The sequence below is a fragment of the Falco rusticolus genome, chromosome 2 (genome assembly GCF_015220075.1).
Source record: "Falco rusticolus isolate bFalRus1 chromosome 2, bFalRus1.pri, whole genome shotgun sequence".
NCBI classification, from domain to species: Eukaryota; Metazoa; Chordata; class Aves; order Falconiformes; family Falconidae; genus Falco; species Falco rusticolus.
The window spans coordinates 64,825,984-64,850,453 of NC_051188.1; the positions used below are offsets into that span (position 1 = coordinate 64,825,984).

Consider the following 24,470-nt stretch of genomic DNA (forward strand, 5'->3'; position numbering starts at 1 on the left):
GCTTTATCTCTGTTGAGAAAAATAGACATTGCGGTGTAAACTGGAACAGCTGAGGGTCTCCCGGTGCCCGCTGACTGGCTCTCCTGGAGGGTACCTGCCTAACACTTGGGTAACTTTCTGGCAGACAGAAGAAGTCCTTTAAGTTTTAAAGGGTAGTGATTTCCAGGTGTGAATAAGGGGCAAGCCCCCCCCCCCCCCCCCCGTAAATGTCTTTTAAAAGATTAGAAAAAGAATAATTAAAATGGCCTCTCCTGTGCTGGCAGGAGAAGCCAGCTAATAGAGCATTTACTATTCAAGTCTGGTGCAAACGCTCTATGTTGTAAGGAACTTTCTCAAATGGGTAATGAAATCATGGACAATAAAAAGTAAATTATGGTTTAGGTTTAGTACAAAGTGGGCTTTATGGTTGCCAGCTCATAAAAGCTCAGTGGGTGAAGTGCACCTCTGCATTTCTGCACACCTCTGCACAGAAGGGCAGTCTTCCATCTCCAATAAATTCTGCTGGGCCTCTGTTTTGAGGACTGGTGTGAAATACAAACGTGATTTTGATTTTGTGAGCCTCTGGATGCCAGAAAGCCAAATTCTTGACATGTTGTGAAGGGAAAGAAGTCTAACTCTAAGCCTTTTCAGTGGTCAGGGGACATGATGTTCATGTCCCCTTTTCCTCCTGGCAGCATCACCGTCAGGGCCAGCCCAGTTGTCACGTATGTGACTCACGCGCATTGTGCTGGCAGACGGGTTTGATCTCAGCTTGCTGCCAGCCTGTTCTTCTCCCTGTCCCCTCGCTGGCAGTGGGTCAGGGCGTTCTGCCAGCCTGGGCTGGAGGAATGGTCAGCCCCAGGCTGCACAGAGTGAAGTCTTGGAAAGCGTCGTAAAAATCGAAGGCAGGTCACTGCCATGGGGGAGCAGGATCTCGCTTGTGCAAATCCTCTCTCTTTCTGGATAGCTCTGCAGCTTTCTGAAGGTGGGACCTTAGAATATGCCTTTAGGGTTCCTCCACAGTAAGTTTTAACCTGAACACATGGTTACAACGCTAAGCTTAAGTGACATACGGGACAGTGGTACTGTAAGATTCCTCTGCCTGACACAGCTTTGCTACGGCACCCAAGGTGGCAATCCTGCCCTCACTTCTCCAAAACAACATTCATCACACACAAACTTTGCGCAGAAGCAGCTATTACTGTAAACACAAAAAATCCTGTCCCATTAGTAGGGTTCATTGACACCGGCTGCTTCTTACTGCTCCATTGCACGTTGCGTTGTAGAACAAACGCTTCCTAAGACTTTTAATGTGAGCTGTGGCACCTGCCTCCTGTCTGTGTGCCCCAGGCTTTGGAGTGGGACAGATGTCCCAGGAAGAGCTGAATTGCCCTGGCAAAGTGTTGAGTCTCTCTGGCTTACATTGTCCTCAGGAGAGGTCCTCAGGGCCTTTCAGCTTCGAGCTTTTCTGAGCTCTTACACTTGTTGCATCTGCAGTAATTAAGAACCCCTTGAAATGCTGTATCTTTACAGCAATAATGCATACAGTGTATGGCCAAAGTGCAAATAGCTTCAGAGGAGGTTAAATCACTATTTTTCCAATATTAATATTAATGAGGCTGAACATTTGCATTCATGGTAAATCCTCTTGTAGCATCAATGTCCTTTGAGGTTTTTTCTGCAGATAAATGAAGCATTCCCCTCCTTCCCTCACTACTTTTGCTAAGTGTCACTCAGTGCAGCAATAAATCAACAGTTCCTGCTAATCTGTGAAAAGGCAGAGTTTAGAATAAGTGGGTTTTGACATAATTAAAGCTGACACTGCCTACCACCATTCCTGGAAGAAGTACTAGCAGAGTTTCATTAGAATAAGTAAATACAAATAGAATTCACCCTGAACAGTCGTCTTTGTTACAAACAAAACCCATTAGTTAGCAGGGAGAGTCTGGAGCAGGGCTGAATTCACGCTGATCTCAAAACCCTTCTCATATTTAATTTATAAACTGATGATTAATTCAGTGATTAGCTAATTCACTTGCAGTGATTAATTTAATTCATGTCTTCAGGCTAAAGTTTAAGAAAGAAAAAAGCCCAGCTCAGATAGATGCACATCAATGTCCTTGTGATTAAAAAATGATAATATAATGCCCTGGAGAGTGAGGGAAAAAAGAAAGATCAAGAGAACTGGTGCCATGACCAGTTGTAAGTTCTTGCCTAAGCTGTAGCCATATTTTTTAGCTCTGATGTTTAAACGTGTCGGTTACTCTAATGATCAGTGGTTTGAAAGATGAATCTAAGGGTCTTTCACTGTAGCTTTCTACTGTGTATTTCGAGAGTGGCGCTGCTTTAGAGCAGTCCTCCAGTTCTGCTTTTTTCTCACTTGTTTTGCCAGCTGCCTGCCAGCTCCCCTCCCTTTCATCAATATCTTTCTCACACCTCACCAAATTCTTTGATGAGAGCGTTTGGTACTTCTTCAATCCAGGCTGTTTTTTTCTATTTCCAGCAGGATTTTCCTCATCTTTTGTTGCAACATGAAATGAGGATGATTTGGGGAACTTCTCTTCGGTAAGAAAACTGCTCTCTTTTGGGTTGGTATTGCTTTTACAATTTGTGCCATCACTTGGCAAGGGAGCTTGGTAGCTCTTGAACTTGCCCACAGGGCCTTCCTTTCCTGAGCCGTCATTGCTGTGCTTCTCTGATTGACCTGAAAAGCGTAGCTGATATTTCTTTCTTCTCTCAGATTCACTCTTATTTTCCGGACTACCAGTTTTATAAGTTGTTTTTTCATCAGGTGGTGGTGGCAATTGCTTAGTTTTGGCTGTGGTGTTCTCTTCTTGAGGCTTCACCAGTGAATTTGAAGATGGGGACTGGCGCATCCCAGAACCTGGATCTTTGCTTTGATCTTTTACAGCACTTGCATCAGGCTTTGTAAAACTTTCAGATACAGTTTGTTGTTTTTCTTTTCCTGGAGGATTTTTCTCAGCCTTTGATGATTTCCTGGAAGGAGGTACCTGATGGTTCCCAGAACCCTGGTATTTATCATTCTCTTTTACAGCCTTTGTTTCAGGTGACCTGATGTCTTCTGCTGCTGGTGTCTTTTGCTTTCTGTCTCCTGAAGTATTTTTTTCTTGGGGCTTCAGCACTTTGCTTGAAGAAGGTGACTTCCTGGAATTTGGATCTCCACCTTTTTGTTTTACAGTATTAGTACCAAGCTTCTTAAAACCTGCAGAAGCTGATGTTTGTTGCTTTTGCTCTGGAGTGTCATTTTCTTGAGGCTTAACCAATGTTTCTGACGATACTGATCGGTACTTCCTGGAACTTGGAAATTTGTCCTTCTCTTTTGCAGCATTCGCATCAGGCATGGTAAAATCTTCAAATCTCGTTTGCTGCTTGTCTCCCCTTGGATTGTTTTCCTCAGGCTTTGCTGATTTTCTTGAAGGAGGTAGCTGGTACTTCCCAGAATGCTGGTGCTCATTATCCTCTTTTACTGCCTTTGTTTCAGGTGGCTTGATATCCTCTGCTGCTGGTGTCTTTTGCTTCCTCTCTCCTGAAGAACTTCTTTTTTGAGGCTTCAGCACTTTGTTTGAAGGTGACTGGAGCTTCTCAGAGGTATGTTTAGTCTTTTTTTCAACCGGCTTAGTTTCAGGCTTTACAAAGTCACCTGGTGACTTCTGTGTCTCTAGAGGAGACGTCTGTTTCTGTGTCTCTAGAGGAGACAATTTCTTGTCTTGCTTCACAGATTGATTTGATAATGGAATTTGATTTTTAGGATCACACAAAGTATTCTTCCCTCCTTCATGACTCTTTTTATGTTGCACTGGTTCATTTTTCAAATTACGAGGGGTATTCTCCTCCTCATTATTGTCCTGCTTTGATGTATTTTTTGGTGGCATAGAATAATTCTTGAAGTTTGACTTGACGTTTTTTTCCCCTGCAATGTCATTTGCATGTTTCATTGGTTCATTTGATGAGGACAAGTGGTGTTCCCCATTATTGCAGCAGATATCTTCATCTACTGTCGTATCATGGCCATGTTTCACAGAATCTCTTGAAGGTGTTAGATGCTTCAAACTCTGCCCAGTATTTTTCAGTCCTTCACTGTTAGTATCACGCTCTGATGAAGGTAACTGGGATGTCTGAGGCCTATGAGCATTCTTCTCATTTGAGGAGTTATTACTATGATACACTGTATCCCTTGGTGTGAATAGTTGTTCCTCCTCAGATTTATGCAAGACATTTCTCTCCTCTCTCTCATCTGTCTCTATCCTATCACTCTCACGCTTCCCATTGTCATCTGATGACACAAGCTTATCCTTTGTATGTATGGAAACCTTATTTCTACCTTTTGCATGCTTCTTCTGGTCTGAGACCAATTCAGTTGATAAAGGAAACAGGTTCTTTTCCAGCATATCACTTCCTTGCTTCATGGTGTCATCTGAAGTTGGTGTTCGGTTCTTCTTCAAAAGTAATAGGGGCTTTCTTGCTAGCGCGGTTTTATTTTCATGTTTTCCTGGCTTCTTGGTTGAAAGTGAAAGACAGTTCTCAAATCCCTGACATGTATTTGTCTCTTCAGCTGCAGAGGTTTCATTTTCAGTTGCATGATCTGGGGACAGCACTTGGTTCTTCAAATCACACGTAGTTTCCTTCTCCACCATTGTATCATTCCCACAGTTTGTCAACTCATCTGAAGAGGGTAGTGGATGCTTCTCAGAGCCATGCTCATCCCCCAGATCACTAGCTCCCTGTCTCACCAGATCAATAGGTGGAAGGGCTGGGGTATTTCCAAGAGTGTGATGGATTCTTTGTCCTGCAATCCCACTCATTTGTGTTGGCAGAGGGGCTGAGGAGGGTGACTGCCCTACCTCAGAGTCAGGCCAGGGCATCTCATCTGCAGTGGCCTCTTCACGCTGAATGAAAGATTTGAATGGTTTGTGGCAGGTCTCCAGGTCTGTCAAGGTACTCCTGTGCAGGGCCCGATTGTTTGCATGATTCATTGCTTCATTTGATGAACTTAATTTGTCCTTCCCAAAATAATCTTCTGCTACATAGGAACTCTGCTTCACAAAGTCACCTGGCAGAGGGCATTGTGTCTTTTCCAAATGAGAAGAGATGTGCTCTTCTTCTGCAGCACCAGGCTTCTGCTCCTGGCTCTCATTTGAGGAGAGAGTGGATTTGGTCTGATTTGCATCTGGATGTGCTATGTCTGCATTGGAATTAACAAAGTTATTTTGTGGGCTGAGCATTTGAGGAGGCTGTGGCTGCTTGGTTTTGGATTCATTTTGCATTTGGCTGTTGGGTGTTTTATTTTCTTCTTCCTTTTTAGTTGGGACATCGCTATCTTTTTTGCCAGAAGTAGAGGATATTTTGTCTTCACTGTGATATTTCGCTCCTTCTTTGGCTTCCTCAGAACATCTGCCTCTTAAACCTGGTATCTTTTTTTGGACTATTGGTGGCCTTTTGCCAGAAGCTGGCATTAGGGCAGTTAGCTGTCGATCTTCCATTAGAGGCTCAACTTCACAAGCTGCTTGAACTCCTGGAGAATGAAATGGCAGGGTGTTTTCCAGTGCTTTCTGCTCTGGAAAAAATTTTTGGCCTGCAAACAAAATATCTTTTTCTGGCTCTGTGAGCTCTGTGTCAGCTTCCTCTGAACTGTATACATACATAGTTATTTCAGGAATCTCACCTGTTTCAGTATCCTGAGGACTTCGCTCATGGGCTCCTTCAGCTGTGCTAGAGTAAGGCAAGTTAGAAGGTGGGTTGTCTTCCTTAACATGTTGCCCAGCATTGGTAATCCACAACAGTGAAGATGTATCAGGCCCAGCTGTCATGTTATGCCTGTTGCAGTCTAGACTATGATCAGACAAGGGAAGAATGCTGTCTGCAGGAGCTTTGTTTTTACAGGTAGAAGAAGAGCTGTCTAGATTAGGATTAAAGTTGGGTGCTTGCTTTGTGGAATCTACTTTAGCTTCAGCACGGTCCTTTACATCAGATATGGCCTCAGGTGCCACCAGTAACTCTTCCTTGTCCTCCCTGTCCTGTGCTGCATTTGCCAGTGTTTTGTTCTTACCAGGTTCTTTGTTGGATCCCCCCTTTTCCTTCAGTGGTGTGTCATGACTGAAAGGCTGCTTTGCAGCATTATTTTTTGACCAGCTCCAAGGATGGTTAATTTCGGTAGCAATGCTGAGTTTGGGCACCGGGACTGTGGAGCACACTAAATATTGGGACTCTGGGCTGTTTATGCCTGTGGTTGTCATCGCTGCCGTGCGCAGCACTCTGACCTCTGGCTTACGAATAGTTTTTCTCTTTGGGAAGATTTTTGTCTTTTTCTCAGCTTTACGCAAGACCGGCGCTTTCACCTCTGCAGCTGAGCAGAGAGCGTTTCGTTCAAACTGCTCCTTCAGTATGGACAGGACCGAACTCCTGTTGACTATTTTGGGCAAACCACTCTTTGCCTCTTTCTTCTTCCAGATGGCAGACTTCTCCTTGGCTTCTTTTTCTTCGGCAGCTAAAAATTTCTTCAGGATGCTCTTCACCGTGTTTTTCCCACTCCACCTGGCCCTCTCGCTGGGCACCGTGTCTGCATCCTCCTCCACTGCTTTTCCATCTCCTTTCCTGTCTCTGCTTCTGTCCAGCTTGTTACCAGCCCTGCTCACCCACAGCTTCTCCTTAATGACCAGTTTGCCGACTTCTCTTCTTTTCTTGGTGTATGGCTCGCGATTGTTGTTTAGAAACCTGGACCGCAAGAGCTGAAACCGGGTGGGATGCTGTCCCCTGTTTGGATCTGGACATGGCTTGTTACAACTCACCTTGTTTTCTTTACCTTCCGCCCATTTTGTCCTCTTGCTGCTGAGCTGTGGGTCGCCAGCTGCGAGCTCGGTGACGTACAGCAGCAGGCTGCTGAGAACAGCAAAGGCCCCTTGCTCTGTTGCCATCCTATTGAGCTTCTTCTTCAGCACCAAAGGGTCTACCAGCACCTTATTATCTCCACAAAAGCGTGTGCTTTTTGTGCTGCACAAGAGAAAACATGAATGTTCTTTCAATCATCAACATTGCTGCTACCTCTTAACTTTGCTTTAATAGCATGCTGCCGCGCGTAAAATGGAAAAAAATACTCCAGTTTATAACTTCTCAAGAGAGTTGTTGTTAGTGGCCTGTTAAAAAGCATGCAAAGTGCTTTACAAGCTTCGTGAGGCATGGTGTAGCAGGAGCGCGCAGGGCTTCGCATGGTCCCATATGGCACTGCCGGCTCTGTCTTCTGCGCTTTGTGGGCAGTGGAAGCGCTTTGGTGGGCAAGCAACGCTCGTCGGGGTGACCACATCTCCTCTGGGCCACTCCTCACTCATTTAATATCACCGTGTCCTAATGAGAGGGCAACAAGGAAGGTGTTTTCCTTTCCTGCTAGGTAAAGCATAGGCAAAGATAAAACTGATGAGAACGCAGTTAGCAGGAAAACATAGTTCTGCCTCTGGGTTACAAAAACAGAGTCAAACCATTAAAACCAAATTTCAAGGCTGAGGAGCACAAATGTGCAGCTGATAGTTTTTGCTATTGGCACAGGTTAAAAGTCAGTAGGTACCTCTCCAGACTTAAAAAAAAAACACCACAGGATTTGGATTATTTGTTTTCTGAAACCCCACATCAGGACTATGCTCTTAAATCTGCTTTGTGAAGGGTAACATCACAACAGCCACACTGGCAATGTCCCTTGACAACAACACCCTTTAATCTGGAGGAAGAAGGCTGATACGTTGGACCTACACTTGAGTTTGAAGAATCAGACGCTTGGACAGCTGGGGATTTAGGCAATGCTTTAATTGCTGTGGATCAGTTACTGAACTAAATACTAAACCCAGCACAAAAGCGGGAGCCTACAGTCAATAACAATAGCTGGGGCTAGGAGAGGGAAAGGCAAGAGGTGTCAGCTGTCTGACACCATGAAAAGCTGCAAGGTTACTTCACTGTGCAGTGAAATAGCTTCATGTGCAGAATGCAGCCGGCATACCGGGAGGGGATTAATTTTTATGAGCAGAAGTGGAATAAAAAATTCTTTAAATTAAGCCCACATGTAGAAAATGCAGAAAGGCTGCAAAGAGGCTCATGCTTTAGGGAGTGTCAGGCTCGAAAGGTGCGGAAGGCCCAGCTGTGCCCCAGCAGCTGGCACCCCATGGACTCGGGAAGAGACTGGACCTGCCTGTCCCCCTGCGATATTATGGAGACTGCAAAGTGGGGGGCTAGTTCTTGTCCAGTCAAGTCGTAAAATTTGGATTTCACTTGGCTGCATTTCAAACGCACATGTTGAAAATTACATCCCTCAGCAGTGGGATGAAGTTGCCATCTTGAATGGGAGAAGGTCTATTTATAATGACTTTGTAGATATTTTTAAAGGCCAATAAAAGAAAAAAGCATGACAACTGGCCCGTGTCTAATGTGACAAACAATACTTCAAAGGTTTTTATTGGGAATAACCACATTTCAGCATAGCACAGGTGCATGCTCTCACGTGCATAATGGGGCAACACCCAGCCTTTCCTTTACTGAACTGACCACAGCTAAAGAGGCAAGGCTCCCATGTTACACCAAGATCCCCATTTGTCACAACTATGAGAATTTTCAAAATAAAGAAAAAAACAGAATTCACGGTATAATTGTCTAAAAGTATCCTGCTTCACTCTCTTTTCTATAGCCAGTCTGCTGATATTTGGACTGAAAGCTTGCCATGGCAGAAGACCACTTGTCTCCCCCCTAAGAAGTGCCTGGTGCATTCAGAAACACATGTGGGGCCATCAGCCAGCGTGATTTAGGTTATCTCTGATCTCTCAACACAGCAGTGGAACCAGATGCCCTGCTTACCTCTCCCTCCTGGGCTACTTTGGATATAGTAAATGGCTACAGTAAAATATAGATTAGTCCTGCTTTCAGTGAGGTCAGCACAGCCAAACCACTATTGATTGTGAAGGGATGAAGATCAGACCCTCTCTGCAAGGAATATTCACAGTCATTAGTCACTTATGAGCTACAAAATTCGAACAGCTTCATTAAAATGTATTACTGGTGAGCCCTGTTCAGGATTCTCCTTTTCTATGCTGGAGTGTTCTTGCAGGATGCCATCTGAAATAGAGCATTTGTGGGAGTACTGCATTGCCTAAAGTACCAAGACATGTTGCACAGGTTGAGTATTTGATCCATATTTACCAGCAAGCAGCAGAAAATGATCAAACAGCTATGGCACCTATTCAGGGCATGTGCAGGTCTTCCAAGATGACCTCACCTGCAAACCAGCATCATGACTGTGTAAATCTGAAATACATTCTGTGCAAGGGCTGTGGTACAATGACACTGAATTCTGTGACCACCACAAAAAATGTGGGTAGTGATGAGTCTGTGTTGTCCCAATGTTTGGAAAACACCATGCCTCCCTCTCAGGGAAGGAGGGTGAAATCAAAGGATTTCTCAGGTCTGGGAGCATGACCACCATTTTCAACAGACCAAGACATCATCCCTAATATTTCTTCACCATCTTTTCCCAACTGGCATCCTGCTGTTCTTAAACTATGTGACCTATCAATGAATTATAGTAACCTCTATATCAACTACGGATAGCCAACTCTACTCCCACCTATGGCCAGCAGGAACTAGGCAGGTATCCCCCGTGTACAAGGAGGGATCTGCCAGATGACAAGGCAGATACTTGGGTTCCTCCCTGATGCTGTGAAATGGCCTAATGTGGACTTCAGCCTCCTCACTCCTCTCCTCCCATGGAGACACTGGTTTTTATTGCTTCTAATGTGCGTGATGGTGCCTCAATGTGCTGCTGGTTTCTGGAAGTGCTGCTGCATGGTTTTCAGTGTCTGGAGGACAGACCAGTTGGACCTCCAGAGGAGACAAGGCCACCTTCAAAAGTTTCCTGTCTTCTTGGCCCACGAATAATTAAGATGCATAACACAGGCAGCTTAGTTATTTGTTCTTTGACACTTAGCATGGCAGCATCAGAGTGGCAACAGCCTGATATGCTAACAGGTAGCAGTGCAACCCTATCCTGCTGGCTGGCCTGCTCCAGGGAAACCTCTGCAGCAGACACCACTGTGTTGTGGAGCAGAGGAAAGCTGACGTGCCACGGCAGAGGGACAGGAGCTGGCACTGTCCCACCGCCCTGTATGCACCCTCCTGCACCACCGCATCCAGCCTTTCCACTCAGCCAGGGGTCTGGAGGCTGCTCAGCAGTGTGGTGTGGTGGCATCCTGTGGTGTCTGCTAAAAGCATACGGCTGCTGGAGCTTCTGGATTAGTCTCCGATGTGGAGAAAAGAAGGCCCTGTCCCTCCACTCTGAATTACATGTGAAATATCCAACCACCATTCTGCACGCCCTGGCAGCCTGAAGAACTAGCTACTGTGTGGGCAGCACTCAGGGCAGGGGCAGCGGCAGGAGAAGGCAGCACTACAGAGACTTCATCAAAAGACAGGAAAACATATTGGAAACCACTGTCCAACTCATAGAAGCTGCCAGAGATCAATGGATTGCTCTTGGTTGACTCTGGGGAAATGGCCACAAGCTGGAGCGTGTGAGGTGCTGCATCCCGTAGGCCCCCTCGTCCCTGGGCATTCCGTCACTGCCCAGCTCTGCCGTGGTGTTTGGTCCAACGACCTGCCCCTAGATAAGGAAGGCAACCGGGATTGGCTCTGCCTGCTCGGACGGATGCACAGGCCTTCATAGTGTTTTCAGTGAAATGGTGGCCAACACGCCGCTTGCCTTAACAGCTGCAGAAATGATGCTTTATAGGTTCAGTCTTTGGGAACCACCTTTTAAATTAGTTTCTCTCACTTGTCTGAAACAAAACTTGGTCCTCCCCAGCCTGGATTGAAGGTAAAGTGGGAACAGTTATGAATGCTCTTCAACTTTTTTTGTGATTATTTTTTTCTAAGGGAAGAAGAAAAGCCAAAATACTAGAGAAAAATCCTACCTTATGCAGGATATGTTCTTCTCTCTTCTCTACTGCTGAATTTATTACAGGTATGCTAGAGGCATCCTAAACTAGAAGGAATGTTTTTATAAAGTCTTGATATTCTCTTAAATCAAAAGCTACTGACCAAATGCTCCTTTTCCCCCCCCACATATCTCTGAAGCAAACATGAAAGCACCTTGCAAAGCTGCCAAGAGAAAACATGCTAAAACAACAGCTCATAGTACAGAAAACATTTTCATACGGATATTGTCATGCAGGCTGCTAATCATAATGACAGGCATCACCTGCTCCTCTTTCTGCCACATAACATCCCAATGACAATTCCAGCAATTGCTTACATGGAAAAAGGAGTAGGAAAGTACTTATGTATTTTTAGCTATCTTTTTAAAACACAGTTCAGCAGCTGGAGGAGGACAGGAGAAACCAACACCATTAGGCACTTACTCAAAGTGGAGATTGGAAAGTGCTATGTAGACCTCAGTTTCTGAACTTCTGAGGTAAAACATAAGTTTAAACACCAGGGACAGATTCTGCGCTCACTTCTTCTGTGTCATTTCATTGAGGATTCCAGATTTGTGCCCGTGCTGCTGTAGGGGCATCAGAATCTCCTTCACCGGGGTTTACTATTTACTTTGCAGGAACTTTTAAGTGAATCATAATTTGTTGGTTTTCTTGAAAAATAAAAGTAAAACATTGGGGAAAAAAAGGAAAAGGGGAAAAAGGAAAATGAAAAAAAAAGAAAATGGAAAGGGAAATGGAAAATAAGAGAAGAAAAATAAAAAAAGAAAAAAGAAAAAGGAAAAGGATAAGAAAAATGAAAAAAAAAAGAAGGAAAAGAAAAAGAAAAAATAAAAAGAAAGAAAAAGAAAGAAAGAAGAAAAGGAAAGGGAAAAGAAGAAGTTGAAGAAGTTGGAGAGGACATGTGAGGCAAGGCAAGGCAAAGTAAGGCAAGAAAGAGGAAAAATGGGAATAAAGGAAAAAGGAAAAAAAAAAGGAAAAAGGAAAGAGGAAAGAGGAAAAAGGTAAAGCAGTTGTAACTCTTCTTCTTGAGGTTTTTGTGGTGCTCAGACTTGTGGAATGTATCACAGCCTGACTGCTGACCTATTACAACTGCTTGAAGACCTCGGCCAAAATTTCTGATACTGATACAGCAACATGTAATCTGCTCAATCTAAAAATAAAGAATGATGCTTAGGAAATAGTGTAAGATTAATTTATTTACAAACATTTCAGCCAGTTATATTTAAAAAAAACCCTTTTGTTCTGAAGACTGAAGAAGAGTAAAAGCATAATTCAGAAATTTTAGACACACTGAAGCTTTGCTGTTCCTTGGGAGTATTTTTAGTGTTGGGTTTTCCTTTTCTGGAAGCTTCAATTGTAACAATACCTTGCACCACAGAACTGGTGTGGAGTTCAGTGGTTTATTAAAAGCTAATCCGTGAGACATTAGGTTTACAAGTGTCACAGACACATTAGATTTGAGAAGAAGGAGGAACACAGTGGTGAAAGGATTGTCAAATATACAGAGAATATCCCCATAAGTGGCTCCTACCATTAGTTTTGCAGGAAAGCATTAGTTCTGAAAATTAATTTCATATGTGTGATTGCTGGTCACAGCTGCTTAGGAAGTGGTATTATAGCAAGTTAGACTGAAATCAGTCAAAAGAGGTTTCATTTATTTTTTTCCATTTGAGATTGTCTCACTGGTTTGAGCAGCACTCTTTATACTCAGAAATCACTACATCTGTAAAAAAACCACAAAGACCATAAATATCAGTCCTGAATAATTCAGCTATCTTCACCTACTAACTCTCGACTAATTCCTTCGCTATGGATGTCGGTCAGTTATCTACAGCGTTTGATATAGTCTTTATAGAAAGAGAAAATGGCAGAAGCCGCTTTACTTTTCCTCCATGGATAGCCGGTAAAGATTCTCGCCCAAGTACTCGAGCCTCTCCCTTTGTTCCAGGTCCTGGTACAAGCCTCTGGGGACCTTGCTCAGGCCATAAACCAAGCCGTAGAGGCAGCCGGCAATGGACCCAGTCGCTGCACTTTCTCCTGCAGGTTTAAGCACAATTGCAATGGTCTCAGTGTCACCAGCACATACAGAACCAAACCTGTGCTGCACAGAGGTGGAAATACAAAACTGCTGCGGGGGCATGGTGGTGGCACGGTGAGTCGGTCCCAATGGCTTGCACCACCCCACGTACTGCCTCCGGTAGCACAGGTGAGGATGCCCAGGGAAGGGAGCAAGGCAAGCACGTGATGATGCCTCTGCAGCATGTGCTCCTGGGCTAGGAGCTTCTACAGTGTGGGGAAAATTCACTCCAACACAGCAGCTTTTGTGAGCAGCTAGCCATCATTAGGAATAAAGGAGGGGAAAGTAGTTGCAGGGCTCCCTGCTACACAGAAAATGTCCTGGACTGGAGTGTCTCTTCCTTCCTCACAGCACAGTGTGGCACTGCACGTGCTTTAAAGCCTCCAGCCATGGTGAGCAGCACTGATGCTCCATGCAGTGCCCGCGGGCTCGTGCCTGCTGGGCTCTGCGGTGAGGGGCTGTGAGCTCTCACCGCTGTGTTGGGGCGAGTGAGCAACCCAGCAGCTTTGCAAAGGGCCCATGCCAGGCTGGGAGGGAGGGAGTGATTTGGGGCTGGGGTCCTTTCCCCCCAGCTACGCTGGCCCTCTGGAAAGCCCAGCAGGATGCAGCTGCCAGTGAGAGAGTTATCTCTTGCGAAGCTGTAGAAGTAATAAATTGTGTGCTTTAAAGTGCTAGGTTTCATCTGCCTGGCACTGGTTGGGCACTGTATTATTTTTCTCCCTTACTTGGTTTTGCTATGTGCAGCTAAGAGGTTCCTTTACCTGAGGGACTAACATTTTGGTGGGGGAAGATGCCAGCCCTTTACAAAGCCATGCTGGATTTACTCCTTGTGCACCTCTGGCGAAACCATGAGACTTGGATGGAATAGCATTTGAAAAGCACCGTAAATGGCTTGTGCGGCAGCTGCTGCTACAAGAAGGGGGTTTGTTTGGTGGGTAAAACCAGGGGCACAGATACAACAGGCAACGTGGAAGATCGGCCAACAGCAGCAGCCGACAGCCAGGAGGACTCTCTCCCACCCTTGGCAAGGGTGCAGAGCATGGGAGGTGCAGGGGGGGCCTCACCTCCGTGGAACATGGAGCGGTTGCAGAGCTCCGTCCAGTCCCCGCCGCAGCCCAGCAAGGCATCGTAAGCAATCATGGGGGCATCGTGGCCTCGTCTGCCCCCCCGGCCTTCGGAGCTCCATCTCCTGTACGTCTGTGGGAGAGACGGTGGCATCAAGGTAGGGCATTGACAATGGGGGCGGGAGGCACACGGCTGTGCCAGGGTGACTTCTGCCCTGCTGGGTGGCAATAGCTCACCTCGCGGGGAAAAGGCAGTAGGCAGCCGCATTGCCCTTGTTGCCCACATTGCCCGCATTGCCCACATTGCCTGCACTGCCAGCATTGCCCGCACTGCCCGCACTGCCCGCATTGCCCACACCGCTGCCTGCGGCACAGGGTGAGACAGCACGGCCGCAGCTACCGCAGCACGGGTGGTGCCCGAGGTGCAGGTGTAAGCCTGCACCCCAGCTTAACGCACCAAGCTCTTGGCTGGCCATGAAGCTGGCTCAATTTAAGCAAGCCCAGAAGGCCAAAAAGTAGGTGACATAGATTCCAAGTTCACACCTTTGAAATATCTTATTATTTAAAAAACTCGGGTTGGTAAGGACTTACTTTGTCGGTCCTTTTCCTGCCTCTTGGAAATATTCTCAACTCCCCTTGTCACACATTTGCAAATGTTTCAATTAGCCAAGTTTTACATGGAGGGTGGAAAAGTTCCAATTCAGTTATTTCTTTAGGGGCTCAATTTCAGACTATGTTATCTTAAGCCCCTTCTCTGAATTTTTCTTGACAAGACTTTTCCCTCCTCTTCTACAAGTATTTGTTAAATAAAAGGGAAAATACTTTGCAAATGTAAGAAAAGTTTCTTCCTCAGGAGGAGAAAGAAGAAAAAAAAACCAAACCCACAGAGAGGTTTGCAGAGGAAAACCAGATTTTCTCTAGAAGAGGTAGCTCCAGAACTCACTTTTTCCTGCATCAAATCCCCAAATTAAATCAACGCTGATAAATTTACAGTAAAATAGTACCTCCCTTTAAAGGAAATGGGCAGCTTTGTTTCCTGAACTTTAAGTTTCATTACATTAGATCCACTTGTTGCTGCTTGGCTGGCTCTTGGTTTCTGCAACCCATATGCAGGGTTTACCTTTATATCTGTTCACGTTACCCTCAGCCATTACACACATGATTGTGGTTTATGTGCATATACATCAAACAAAGCAGAGTTGGACTGCAGCTTTACTCTGCTGCTGTCGGGGTTTTTGTTTGTTTGTTTGGTTGATTGGTTGTTTTTGGTTGTGGGGGTTTTTTTTTCCCCATCTATAAAGTATTTCTGTCTTTATCCTGTCCTCTGACACATGCAAACTTTCCAGCCTTCTTGCTGCAGCTCAGAAGCTGGTGGAGCAGTACTGGCCCATGTGTAATACTACCAAAGGCAAGAGGACTAAGCGTGGAGGTGCTATTCTGGGTGCGCAGGCAGGAGGCTCAAGTGTTCCTGCATTTAGCCCTTAAGACCCCATACGCTTCTGCACATGTCTGATGTCATCCCACCTGGCTGAAACAACTTTACATTAGGGATAGATGTCCTCGTGGCCGAGCCTGGGGGGACTTAACTGCACCAAGGCAGCCCTTCTCAAACTTCGCAGCCCTGTCGTGTGGCACCAGCCCAGCTTCCCTAGGGTGGGTGGGCAAGGACCCGTATCACAGAGTGCGTGGACTGGAGTGTCAATACCCACTCCTTCCTGCTGAAGGCACTGAGCTGCTGCCAAGCCCTGGAGGTAATTCACAGGTCCTCTCCTCGCTGCAAACCCCTGCAGTCAGTAATCACAGCTGCCTCTGACTTCCTCACCCTCCAGGAGCTGACCCACTACTGGCTAGCACTCCCTTTCCATCTTTCCTTTTCCTTTTCCACCCCTTTTTGGGTCCTTGCACAGTGCTGGTTTAAGCAACTCCATCTTAAGGGGATGAGCTCCTCAGAGTCTAATTGGCCTGGGTCACACACCGTGTCCAGCATGGGAAAGTGAGCAGGGTGACAGATTTATTTGCAGAAGCAAGGCTGACCTCAAGTGCAGAGCAATGTCTGCCTGCTGACTGTGTATCTAGTATGTTCCAAACATGTACCACTGAAAAATGATTTATCCTACATTGGCTCATCTTGTATTTATCCATTCAAGAAGGAGTAATTTGCCTTTTTTCTAGTTTTCTCCAAATTTAAGCTGTATACCTGCTTATAGAGAATGTGACCATTGCTGCTTAGAATTTTGAGGTGTCATTTCTTTTAGAGAGGGAAATTGCCCTTGTGATGTACTTGGATCAATCCAAGCCACATTTGAAGGCTTCACTTTCACAGCTCCTAAGCTGGTACATGCCTGCGAAAAGGCGCACATGGTCAAGCAGGAACATGTGTACAGTGACCTGCTGGCAAGAGTGGTGCCAGATATTGGTGCTTTAGTAATGGCCTGCAGAAAGGCGATCAGCTATACCTCCAGACACAAGTGGCCTGCTAGTTTGGAGGGAATGCAAAGGAAAACACTCCTGGGAAAAAGGCAGGCAGGATGGTGACCTTCTCCTCATTTATTCTTTCCATGGCTATTAACATGCTCAGCTTACAAGCATATTAAGTCTCTGGACTTTTGTCAGGCTGTGATCTCTGGCTGGCGGTGGAGTTTGAGGGTCAAGCAACATTTACCTTTGTTGTGCATCAAAATAAATAGCTCAATAGGCTAAATTAGTTGGGCTGGGGTGGTGAAAGTAAATTTTGTTTCTGCGTTAGGAATTCATGCAGTTCTCTCTTGAAATGATCATGGGGAAATACTATTTTAGTTTCTCCTAAAGCTAAGACTCTGGTAGAACTGGAAGGAACAAAAAGCTGGTAGTGAATTCATGGCACTGAATTAATAAATAAACCTGGAAGGGGATTTATTCTTTATGTTTAGAGTGAGCAATTTCTTATTATCCACAGTCAATCTATCTTCCATTGGCACCTTTCACTGCATAGATAAGCACCTAAAAATATACTAATTGACTTCTCAGAATAGAACTGTTTTAATAGTCTGGAAAAAGGATTGATTTATGGGAAAGGGTGACAAGAATCACAGACTCATTGCTTAGCTGCTAAGTGGAGAGTTTTGAGAGGTGCCAGCACATATCAGAAAGCTGTGAACACCAGGGAAGAAGACACATTCTTTCTCTTGAGTTAAGAAAATATAACCAGAATTGATGAGGCAAAGGAAAGATCATGTATGCTATAAAGTAGTATCCCATGGGACGTGGTGAAACACCATCTCTTGAGACACTTAAAACTAGTCTGGGCACAGCCTGCCTTGGCAGAGAATTGTGTAGGATGGCTGTCGTCTGTTCAGAGGACCATGACTAAGTCCAGCTCCTAGTATCCAGGGGGATTTCTGTGGGACTTGGGCCACAGCTCCATTAGGATCCATCCAGTGACATGTTTGCCCTCTCCACCCTCAAATAGCTGTGGCTTACGTTTTGTGCCTGCTCTGGGTGTCAATACATGTGACATTCAGTCGGCCTCTCTGCCATGTTTCCTCCCATTGCAGCAACCCCAGGACTGGTGACAACTGCTTTCTTACGCTAACACATACCAGGGCCAAGAATGGGAGTTGTTTTTTCTTGCTTGAAGAAAAAGAAAGACTTCCTGACTACTCTGGCACTGGGAACAGCTGAAAAATCCTGGTGTGTCTCTTTGAAAATACCTCTCTGGGTTTAAAGGCTTTCCGAGCGCTTCCTGAAATTCCAGTTACCTTTTCTCTCTCCTCTGCGTCGTAGTTGTCTGGAAAGACAGGTTTATTCTGATTTTCCTCATTGATTTCTCTCTCCTCCAAATAAAACTGCCACTTGGCTTCAAAATAAAACCAGTGCTCCTGATATTCTGAATACAAAAGAAATTAATGATGAAGTATTTCATCTTGGCAATCTTTTCAGTTTTACTTCAATACATGTTAAAGAAAATTACAGTATCGACTGACCCAGAACCCTAGGTATTTTACAGTAATGTACATTAAGCAGGCTTAGGTACTAAGTATGCATTTTAATATGGAGTGGGACATCTAACTGGAAACAGAAGATGTGAACGAAGGGAATATTTTCAGTCTTGTGGTATTTTTATGGTGTATTAAAATTACATTAAGATACATCAATATGAGATTTTTAGAGAACTTACTGAGAAATGATCCAAAGAAAAGGTAAGAGTCAACAAAAAGAGAAAAAAAATCAATATTATGCCAATTTTTATATTCCTTTCTTATGAGTAAAGAATATCTGAAAATGCTTACATGTCCTAAATGCAAATTGCCTCCTGCCTCAGTTATCACTTTTTAATCACGTAATTTCTCCAGTATTTCTGTTCTGTTTTCACAGAGTTTCTATGTGATCTTTCAGGAAAAGGCAGATAGGAAAGGCCAAATTTTCCATTTGCATATATTATAATACCTATCAAATGTAGTAGAAGGGATAAACAGCACACACATCTGCTATCTGTGCCCACAGAAATAAGCCTTTTTTAATAACCATAGGTCTTTCGCCTTTTTCTGTCACTATTGGAAGAGTATCTCTAATCACGCTTAACACTGTGCGTGTAAATAATCTTATGAAATTCAGTTTATTCTCAAACCAATGCTCTGGCTCAACCTTTTTATAAAAGATTATAAAGGTGTGTAAGTCACCCCGACCTGTTAAGCACACACACATGCACCCGTCTGCAGAAACGAGGCCTGAGTGAAACCTGGCCTGGGAAGCCCATGGGGATATGGAATTAGAAAGCAGTGACATGGACCGGGCGGCTAAGTGTGCCAAGGCAAACTAGCAATTCAGTATGGGACTGCTGGTGTACAGTTTAAAATAAAACTGAGCATTGCCATTTTTTCCCTGGCTCTGTCCTGCTTGGTCACTCCGTTGTGTGCTGCAAGTGGCTGAGGAGCATGCACACAGCCAATTTCTCTGAAGGACGTAATCTGATTTTGCTTATTTGCCTAAATTGCCTCTTTGGCAATTAAAATCTTTAAAGCAGTTCAACTCCTTGCAAAAAAATCCAAGCTGCCTTGTAGGACCTGATAGTCTCCCAAGGCTGCTGGCTCCCCAGCCCCAGACAGGGATGAGCCTTCAGCCACATGCCCTCTATGCGGGTGAATGCCCAGCTGCCCTTCTTCTGAGTCCATGCCCCAGTTTTGCCTGATCACAAGGAAGCCATTCACTAGAACCCTAAAAAACTAGGGTGGGGGTTAGAAAACAGAGTGAAAGTGCACTCACAGCCATCAGGCCAAGAGAGCATCTTGAGGGGAAAAAAAAAGTCACATGAAGAAAATGTTGGCAGTTGAAGTGAACTACCAGCACCCACTCCAGCAGCTGGTTGCAAGACTGCTTTTAGAAATGCAGGTGACCTGACAGGTTTCTTTCTTTTTTTTTTCTTCCCCTACTTCCCTCACAACCATAAGTGATGAATGCATCAAAACCAAATGTTTGCTATGAAGTGCCTCAACAAGCAAGGAAGTGTGATTATTCCAATGCACAGGTTCAGAAACAAAGGGATAAAGCAGCTGCAGGAGATCTGTGTTGCATGGGCGACCTGTAGCATGGTCAGAAATCCCTTGAGCCCAGCCTGAGACGATGGTCACATTTAGGCCCACAGGACTACCTGGGAAGTGATTGCAACTGAGTATTGGAGTGGTGTGTTGAATCAAGCCCTCTGCAACTGAACGCTGTGTTTGTTCCTCATGGGGGATAATGCAGCTAAAAAAGAGTTTTCTAAAACTGGAAGGCTCTGGCAGGGTGTCTTTGCAGTGCATCTCACCAGCCAAGTAGCTTAACCTTAATGCAGGAGATTTTTCCCACTACCAAAATAGGATGAAGCTCAACAATATGGGCACTAGCCGGAGAGCGTGCCTCAGGAGTCCAACATGCATACCTCCATGCTGAGGGGTCCTGCTCGGGTGGAGTGACAGGGACCTGCTGCAAAGCCACTCAGAGAGGAGCTCGCTCACGCTAATCCTGCACCTGCTCCTCATAGGTCTCGGCTAAAAAAATCCTGGTGCACCATGAGGCACAGACGAAAATGCGGGGTCTTTCAGAAAGGCTCCCTGGTGTTCCTTTCAGATTTTAAAGCAGCAGCTTTCCTTCCTGGGTAAATCTTCATTTCTGAGTGCTCTCAAGGAAAGGTTTCCATTGAATTCAATCTTTCTCAACAGCTGCCCCTTGAGATTAACAGGAAAACCTCTTTCCTCGATTGTTTAATGTAACAACACTTGTCTGTCCATGGCAGGTCTCACCGTTGCAAATGCCTCACTCCCTGGCAAGAGGGGATTAAAATACCTTTGCCGTGAAGATCACATACTTTAGTAAAGTAGCAATGTCAAGTTCAGTAGTTGTGCTATGCTCAGTTGTTTTAAAACAAGGATACAACAGGTTGTATTTTAATATTGGTTCAGAAAAGCAACAAGTCAAATCTGGATTTGTGGTCAAAAGCTAACTCTTGGTCAGGTGGTATCTGCAGGTGAACTTTTCCAGGCAAAATGAAGAACATCAGTGGGTTTTCTTATGGAAAATATTAGATGGTGCTAACTGATGGAAGGGAGATGAATAATTCATATCTCAGCAGTTAGTTTGCCTAATAACCTGCTAAATATCATTTCCTCCCTCCCCCCTGCCCAGCAATCTTTGAAGACTTCCTAAAAATAAAACTGTGCAGTAGGGCATTATCATTGCTATTTCTCTTCGTATTTTTGCCACTAGTATACCAGGCAACTAACAGACAGTAGAAGAAGGTGGTACCACTTGTGAAGAGCTGACAGTCTGAGCAGAGAAAGCAGAAGGGCAGCCTGTGGAGATGGGAGAGTGGGGAAAGCAGCAAAATGGACAGACTGGGGAGCGATGTCTCTTTGGTGTCTTTTTAGCAAACATAATTTTAAGAAAAATAACTCTTTTGATTCAGATACATTACCTGCCATGTGGCGAATGGTCTTCTTGCAGTATTCTTCAGCCATCGGCACAACCTTCATCATCTCTCTTCCCCACTGCGCAAGGGGTTTCCCTTGTATTGCATATGCCACAAAGAGAGCTGTGCATAGGGACCCTAGAAAGCCTGGAATTCATTGGTAGAAATGATTAATTAATGCACGGTCTGTGCTTGTACCATCCTTGTCATGTCCTTTGTAAAATCATTAGTGGAATGCCTCATGGCTGTTGGGTAAGATTAATGAATGTATATGACCTATCCCTGCCCGTTTGCAGGCTGGCTCGTGGCATGTTGAGATCCTTGGCTAACATGTGGTGCCCATTGGGTTACAACTTACTTTACATAGAAGGGAGCCTCTGTTCTCTGTGGTGTGATATGACAGAAATTGAGGTAGCATTCAAAAATAAACATAATCCACTAATGTGATACCAAAAATCTTCTGATTGAAATAACTGACTTGCGCAAAGTGATTCAATTACAAGCTATACCACGTCACTTACAGATTCATCCAGCCCAAGGGCTGTGGTTGTTAGATCTAACACTACTTCTGGCTCATTTTACTCTAAAGGGACAAGTCCATGTCCTGCTTGGACAATTGCTTCTTTCCTCTAAGGGGACAAGCCCATGTTCCAAAGAAGCAATTGTCCAAGACATGCTGTCGTCTGCCTAGCTGCGTCTTCCACTTTGGAAATGAATATACTTAAGATGAACTTGCTGTTGATGGGCACTGAACACTTCCATGATATCAGAAACAGAGGGGCTCATTTCTTGTCTTTTTTTGTGCTCATGGTATTCCGTCAAAGGCAACAAAACCAACCCCGTGCAACGTGCAAAAGAAACTTAAGCAAACAACTCAGTCATTTAAACAAGCCCCAGGTGAGCGAAGTATTGACGCGTGTGCATCTCAGTGCATGGGTACAAAAGCGCTCACTCGTGCGCAGAGGTAGTAAGGTAAGCATGAACTTTGTGCGTTTTGCTAAAGGTAAACCCAAATTATTTTAGGAGGTTAGAAGTCCAGATGAGACTATTACTAATTCTCTCTGCCATAAGACCTGCGATACTGCTCCAGGCCCAAGGCACATCTAACCCAGAATCTAACAGATGCTTTCATAAAGAATAAAACCCCAGGTAAAGCCAGCTCAAAGGGCCTCACCTGGGTAGGGAGCATCTAACCCAACTGCCATAAGGATCCTTGAGTGCCACATTCAGCGTGAGGGCGGCAGCAGAGGCTTTAGAGGGTGAAGCAAAGGGCAGCGGGACAAGTCACTGCAGAGGGTGGCAGAGGTTGAGGTGTGCCCAGAGGGTTTTGGGGGGGGGCTGGCAGTCTCTTTCTGCCTGTTCCCCAGGCAGCCCCCTCCCCCTGCTGCTATCACCCTGCTCCCCCTCCTTGCAGCAGCCCTCGCACAGCCTGCTGCCCCTCACCAGGGAAGGAAGCAAGCCCCAGCAGAGGGTTCTGGCTCTGCAAATTATGCCAATAGGGAGCGAGCCTAATTGGCCTGGCTTCTCCACACCCCAGAGCTTCTAGAGTAGCTCTAGGGCAATTTTAATTACACAGCTTGATTGCTTTTAATGGTGACAGCCTTTCTTGTCCGTTTGCCTGATCCCCTTTGAACAGAGGCGTATCTGTGGACTTTGCAGCTGCCTGTAGCAGCAAGGTCTGTGGCTTAACTGCGCACCACACAGGGAGGGATTTCCTTTGTCTGCTTGTTTCAGTCCTGACTGACACATCAGTTGGTTTTTTTCAGACTTTGAGTTATGAGAATTGCAACTGACATTTCCCTGACACCTTTCAGAATGGCGGTGAGGTCCATGGTGGCCCTTCCACCCCTCCTCTCCACCTCCCCGCTGTGCCACTTGCCTCTTTCCCCAGCTGAAAACTCCTTCTGGGTGAAATGCCTCCTTGTACGGAAGGTGTTTGACAAGGTGGATGCTCCTTGCTGCCTTTTTCTGGCTCTGCTAAGTCCTTTCTGAGGTGGGAGACCCGAACTGCAAGCAGTCTTACTGCTGCTAATGCACCATAGATTTATATATTGGCTTAATACTATTTTCTGCTTTGCTTTGAATTCTTTTCCTCTAATATTATACCATCCTGATGGCTTTTCTGACTGCTTCAGAGCACTGAGTGTGTTGAACATGTCACCATTCATTATGGTTTTATTTATTGCTGTTTAAAGCAGACAGAACGAATACACACTTACACAGCATAAAATTATCAGAATGACAGACCTGAATATTCAAAACAACTTCAAATCTATTTATTTATGTTTTGTTTAGAGAACGTTTCAGATTGTGTCCTAAAATGTGTGGAGTTAGATTTTTTTTGGCTTTCTACCTTTGCCTACAGTGATTGGATATGACAAAACCTGTCAAGAGAAAAATGTTATTATCTCCTGAACCATAAACTCGCTTGATAACAGTGAGTCATCTAGATGTACATGAAACCTAAAATTTGATCAGGGCAAGTGACATGAACACGATCCAGACATTGGACTCTTTAGTTATTGGTATTTTAGGAAGGAAAACTTCTATGCCTGAGGTTGTTGTCTGCATAATATATGAGCAAATACATAATCCTATGTAAATATTGTATACATCTATATACTACTCAAGCAAAATTCAAACCAAGGCCTTAGAGTCTGCAAAGCAGAATCAATTTAACCAGGTGAATTCACAGCCTTAGGGACATCAGCACACCAATACGTCAGTGGGCATTACCTGTAGGGTGGTTATGAGTCATTCGTCCGCATTCAATGCTCACTTCAATCAGCGACTCCAGCCTTTCCGGCTTCCAGTATCGCATCCCTAAACACATGGCTTTTGTGGATGCTCCAAATCCAGAACCTAAAGTAAAAAAATAATGCCAAGCATTTTAAAGGAGACTAATAGTACACAAATATGTTGATAAAATGTGAAACAAGCACATTTTATCAATTCAACTCATGTGTGGGAACTCCCCAGGGAATGGGAAATTAGCATGCAACACTAGTTACAAGTTTTGGAAGTTTCTTGCAAATAGTTTTGCTTCTACACAGCCATTCTGGTTTTACAGTTATTTTCCAATATTCTCAAGTGCTATGAAGAGAATAGTGGGTTCAGAAAGCAGTGTGCTTTCTCGTTCACAGACCTTGTTCAAACTCTCATGCTATCTTTACTCATTCCTGGCTAATAAGCACCGTTTTGCTTGCTCCAGATGCCAGCACTAGAAACAGAAGTTTGAGAAACAGATACACGCTTACTATCCGCTTGTTTTAGTAGTCTTCATGCTGAGATCATGATTAAAACACTTTATATGAGTATCACAGTTGATCTTTCAATTTTAATATGTTTCATCCTAGAGAGTCCCACAGGTAGTTAAAATAGTTTCTGTGACATACTAAAATATTGTCCAAAAAGAACCCAAGGGCTATGGAGCCAAATCATCCTAA

The 24,470-nt window shown here is 44.7% G+C and overlaps 1 protein-coding gene across 4 annotated transcripts in view; it reads right to left on the reverse strand.

The window, feature by feature from the left end:
* Nucleotides 1-208: 208 nt before the first annotated feature.
* ADPRHL1 (ADP-ribosylhydrolase like 1) overlaps nt 209-24,470 on the reverse strand; it is a 38,235-nt gene continuing 13,973 nt past the window's right edge. For 3 of the 4 annotated variants that reach the window (XM_037375804.1, XM_037375806.1, XM_037375805.1), the window contains 6 exons: nt 23,761-23,886; nt 21,031-21,171; nt 17,840-17,967; nt 14,103-14,235; nt 12,845-12,998; nt 209-6,987 (listed from right to left, as the gene is read on the reverse strand). In XM_037375804.1, the coding sequence (XP_037231701.1) occupies nt 2,214-6,987; nt 12,845-12,998; nt 14,103-14,235; nt 17,840-17,967; nt 21,031-21,171; nt 23,761-23,886 (5,456 nt within the window). In that variant the 3' untranslated portion in view covers nt 209-2,213. Of the gene's footprint in view, nt 6,988-12,139; nt 12,999-14,102; nt 14,236-17,839; nt 17,968-21,030; nt 21,172-23,760; nt 23,887-24,470 lie in introns of those variants that run through there. The other variant, XM_037375807.1, reaches the window with a different exon arrangement.